The 3,187-nt window shown below is 45.1% G+C and overlaps 1 protein-coding gene across 4 annotated transcripts in view; it reads left to right on the top strand.

Moving 5' to 3' along the window:
• The window catches only part of ENTPD5 (ectonucleoside triphosphate diphosphohydrolase 5), a 27,455-nt gene that overhangs the window by 13,570 nt on the left and 10,698 nt on the right, over positions 1–3,187 (top strand). For 3 of the 4 annotated variants that reach the window (XM_006778770.2, XM_006778769.2, XM_015558023.1), the window contains 3 exons: positions 238–299; positions 1,881–1,982; positions 2,642–2,782. In XM_006778770.2, the coding sequence (XP_006778833.1) occupies positions 238–299; positions 1,881–1,982; positions 2,642–2,782 (305 nt within the window). The remainder of the gene's footprint in view (positions 1–237; positions 300–1,880; positions 1,983–2,641; positions 2,783–3,187) is intronic. The other variant, XM_015558025.1, reaches the window with a different exon arrangement.

The following is a 3,187-nucleotide window of genomic DNA, read 5'->3' as shown; positions in this document are numbered from 1 at the left end:
GCCTTTCTGGGGAAGGTTCCCAGGGTGGGACCGTAGGCAGCGTCACTATCTCTGACCTTTAAGTCATAGCTGTGGAAAGTAGTTACTGCAGGGCCCTGATCTAAACTGTGCAGAAATTACCACTTAGCCACACTAGATGAATAGGTTATAGAGGAACCATGTTACTTTTGAAAGAGGTAGCTTTAGGCTGGAGGACTTCAGGACCAGCATGAAAGTAGTCAATCCTGTATTTTACAGTTACTTGGGATTTGGATTGAAAGCTGCAAGACTAGCAACTCTGGGAGCCCTGGAAACAGAAGGTTCGTCTGGGTACCTGTGCTGGTTGGGGTTTGGTGAGAGTGAACCCAATCCTCAGCTTGCCTTTACCCTCCCTTTGGCAATGATTCTGTGGAGGAAAGAGTTATGCTAAATTAGGAAGCACCAATATATATAAAAACCCAAGTGACCGGTTGATCGTTCGACCAGTAGGTATGATGTGCACTGACCACCAGGGGACAGGTGCTCAACACACAGGCATGAAAACATGGAACAGACTGATGAATCTCAGAGGGAAGGAGGGCGGGGGAGAACGAGAAGAGATTAACCAAAGATCTTATATGCATACTAGAGGCCCGGTGCACAGATTCAGTGTACGGATTCTTGCACCGGTGGGGTCCTTTGGCCTGGCCTGCAGGGATTGGGCCGAAATTGGCAGTCTGACATCCCCCTAGGGGTCCCGGATTGAGAGGATGCAAGCCAGGCTGAGGGACTCCACCGGTACACAAATTCGTACACCAGGCCTTTAGTATGTTATACAATGGACATAATAATGACAAATTCTTTTTTTCCTTTATGAGTTCAGATAAGTTTTGGTATGCATTATTAGTCATTTCTAGAATAAGGTCTGTTTGTATGGGGCAATAGCCTGTGGCCAGGAGCTGAAGTATCTACAGAAATTCAAGGCTCAGAGAGCAAATTTAGTAGGAGCTTACTCAAGCCCTTGGCTTTACATGGGAGATACAGATGCAGAAAAATCCACTTGCAGGGTGGAATAGCTGAGCAGCTCCATTCACCTCCTCACAGGTGGTAGAAGGGTTAAAAGCTTGGCTTTTTTTTTTAACCGAATCTTTTTCTTTGTATGTTTTTATTGATTTTTTGAGAGAGGAAAGGAGAGGGAGAGAGAGTTATAAACATTGATGAGAAACATCATTTGGCTGGGGATCAAGCCCACAACCTGGGCATGTACCCTGACCAGGAATCAAACCAGCGACCTCTTGGTGCATGAGTTGATACTCAACCACTGAGCCACATGGGCTGGGCAAGAGCTCAGCTTTTGCGGCCAGTTAGAATTGGGTTCAGTTTCAGTTTTGGGATTTGGGGCAAGTTAGCTACCTTTCTGTGCCCCTTTCCTCACCTTAAGTAAGATTTTACATTTAAAGCACTTTGTATTACTTTCCAATAATAGCCAGTAAGCTATTATTGTGGTGATGATTGTATAGCATTTCAGTTTATAAATGTGTTTCATTTAAGCCTCATAACAACCAATGAGAAAAGTAGAACAGTATTTCTCACCCCCCCCCCTTTTTTCTTTTAGAAAGGAGGGAACTTATTCCATTGTAGGTTTGGGATTTCTTTCAGATGTGATGAAAGCCATGAATCCTTCCACCAAATGCACATATGACAGAAATGTGCTCATAGTTTTAGGGGCTTCACCAACACCATGAAGCCCATCCGTGAACCCCTGTTAAGAATTCCTGTCCTAGGATGTAATCATGGAACTAATTAATATGATTGGAAAGCCCAGCCACCTTGGTGATTACTTTCCACCTTAGTGGCTTCTTGCTTGCCTCCCTCTCTCACATCCTTGCCTCTTACTTTGAGGTCTGGTGTTTTCCTTTCAGGAACTGAGGGACATACTTTTCGAAGTGCCTGTCTACCAAGATGGTTAGAAGCAGAGTGGATTTTTGGGGGCGTGAAATACCAGTATGGCGGCATCCAAGAAGGCAAGTGATGTTTTTTCACTGGTTGAAATTATTTTTACACTTGAAGTCTGGAGAAGTTCCATGTGAAACTTTTTACAGAGCTCAAGAGAAACTTGTCATATTGCAGAAACTCATTGCAGAGAGATATTGGTACACCTCCAGGAAATAGTGGGAAGTGACCGTGAACAGCTGTCATTCTGTTTCCCTGGCCCAGTGTTGTGGATTCATTAGACCTGGGGTCTCACGCAGTAAGGGTCTCTGCCCTCAGTGGGGTGAAACTGAGAATTGAGATGATAGGGAGAATAATTCACTTTAAGTTTTATAAAAGGCATAGACCTTGAAATCAAGAAGAACTTGATTTTTCTAGTAAAGGAAGCAGGCGAGCCTTCTAGCTACTTCTCATAAGCACATGAAACATACTGTGAGGCAGCAGCTCTAGGCTGACGGGGGTTGTTTTTGATGAGCACAGGTCAGGGAGGGCGCTTCATAGAGAAGCAGGTGCCTTTCCTCCGGACGGCGAGGCTGTGGAATTTTGTTCACCTCTGTAAGCCTTTTGTCCTGAGCCTCAGCTATCCTTGTTTCCTCCTTCTGTGTCCTCATTGGCTCCAGTAGCTTGTCTCAGAGAGTGGTCCTTCCCTGTCATTTTTCTCACCGTGTCCCTGTGCACTTTGCCCTGGCAGGGGAAGTGGGCTTTGAGCCCTGCTATGCTGAAGTGCTGAGGGTGGTCCAAGGAAAACTTCACCAGCCAGATGAGATCCAGAGAAGCTCCTTCTATGCTTTCTCTTACTACTATGATCGAGCTGTTGACACACACATGATTGGTAAGTTCACTCCAGGTGTCAGGTCAGGGAGGACACTGGGCAAGGCTCTGGTGGGAAAGGGAGAGGGATTCTCTGAAATGCTTGGTTGGAGGTGATCATCCTACTCTTCTTCAGTGCTGGTTGTTGAGTGGCGCTAGTTACTCGAATGGAAGGGGGCATATGATTGAGAATCTTTTAGAGCTAGAAAATGGCCTTAAAATTTTACATGAAGTCTTTTTTCTTTTTTATTGAGGTATCTACACTAATAAAAGAGAAAAATGGTAATTGGCGTACGACGCTACCCTTTTCATTGGCTAATCAGGGCTATATGCAAATTAACTGCCAACTAAGATTGGCAGTTAACTGCCAACAAGGTGGCGGTTAATTTGCATATGTAGGCACAATGCAGGGAGGCGAAGGGAAAGC

The sequence above is a fragment of the Myotis davidii genome, unplaced genomic scaffold (genome assembly GCF_000327345.1).
Source record: "Myotis davidii unplaced genomic scaffold, ASM32734v1 scaffold309, whole genome shotgun sequence".
Classification (NCBI taxonomy): domain Eukaryota; kingdom Metazoa; phylum Chordata; class Mammalia; order Chiroptera; family Vespertilionidae; genus Myotis; species Myotis davidii.
This window is presented reverse-complemented; position numbering and strand designations above follow the sequence as displayed.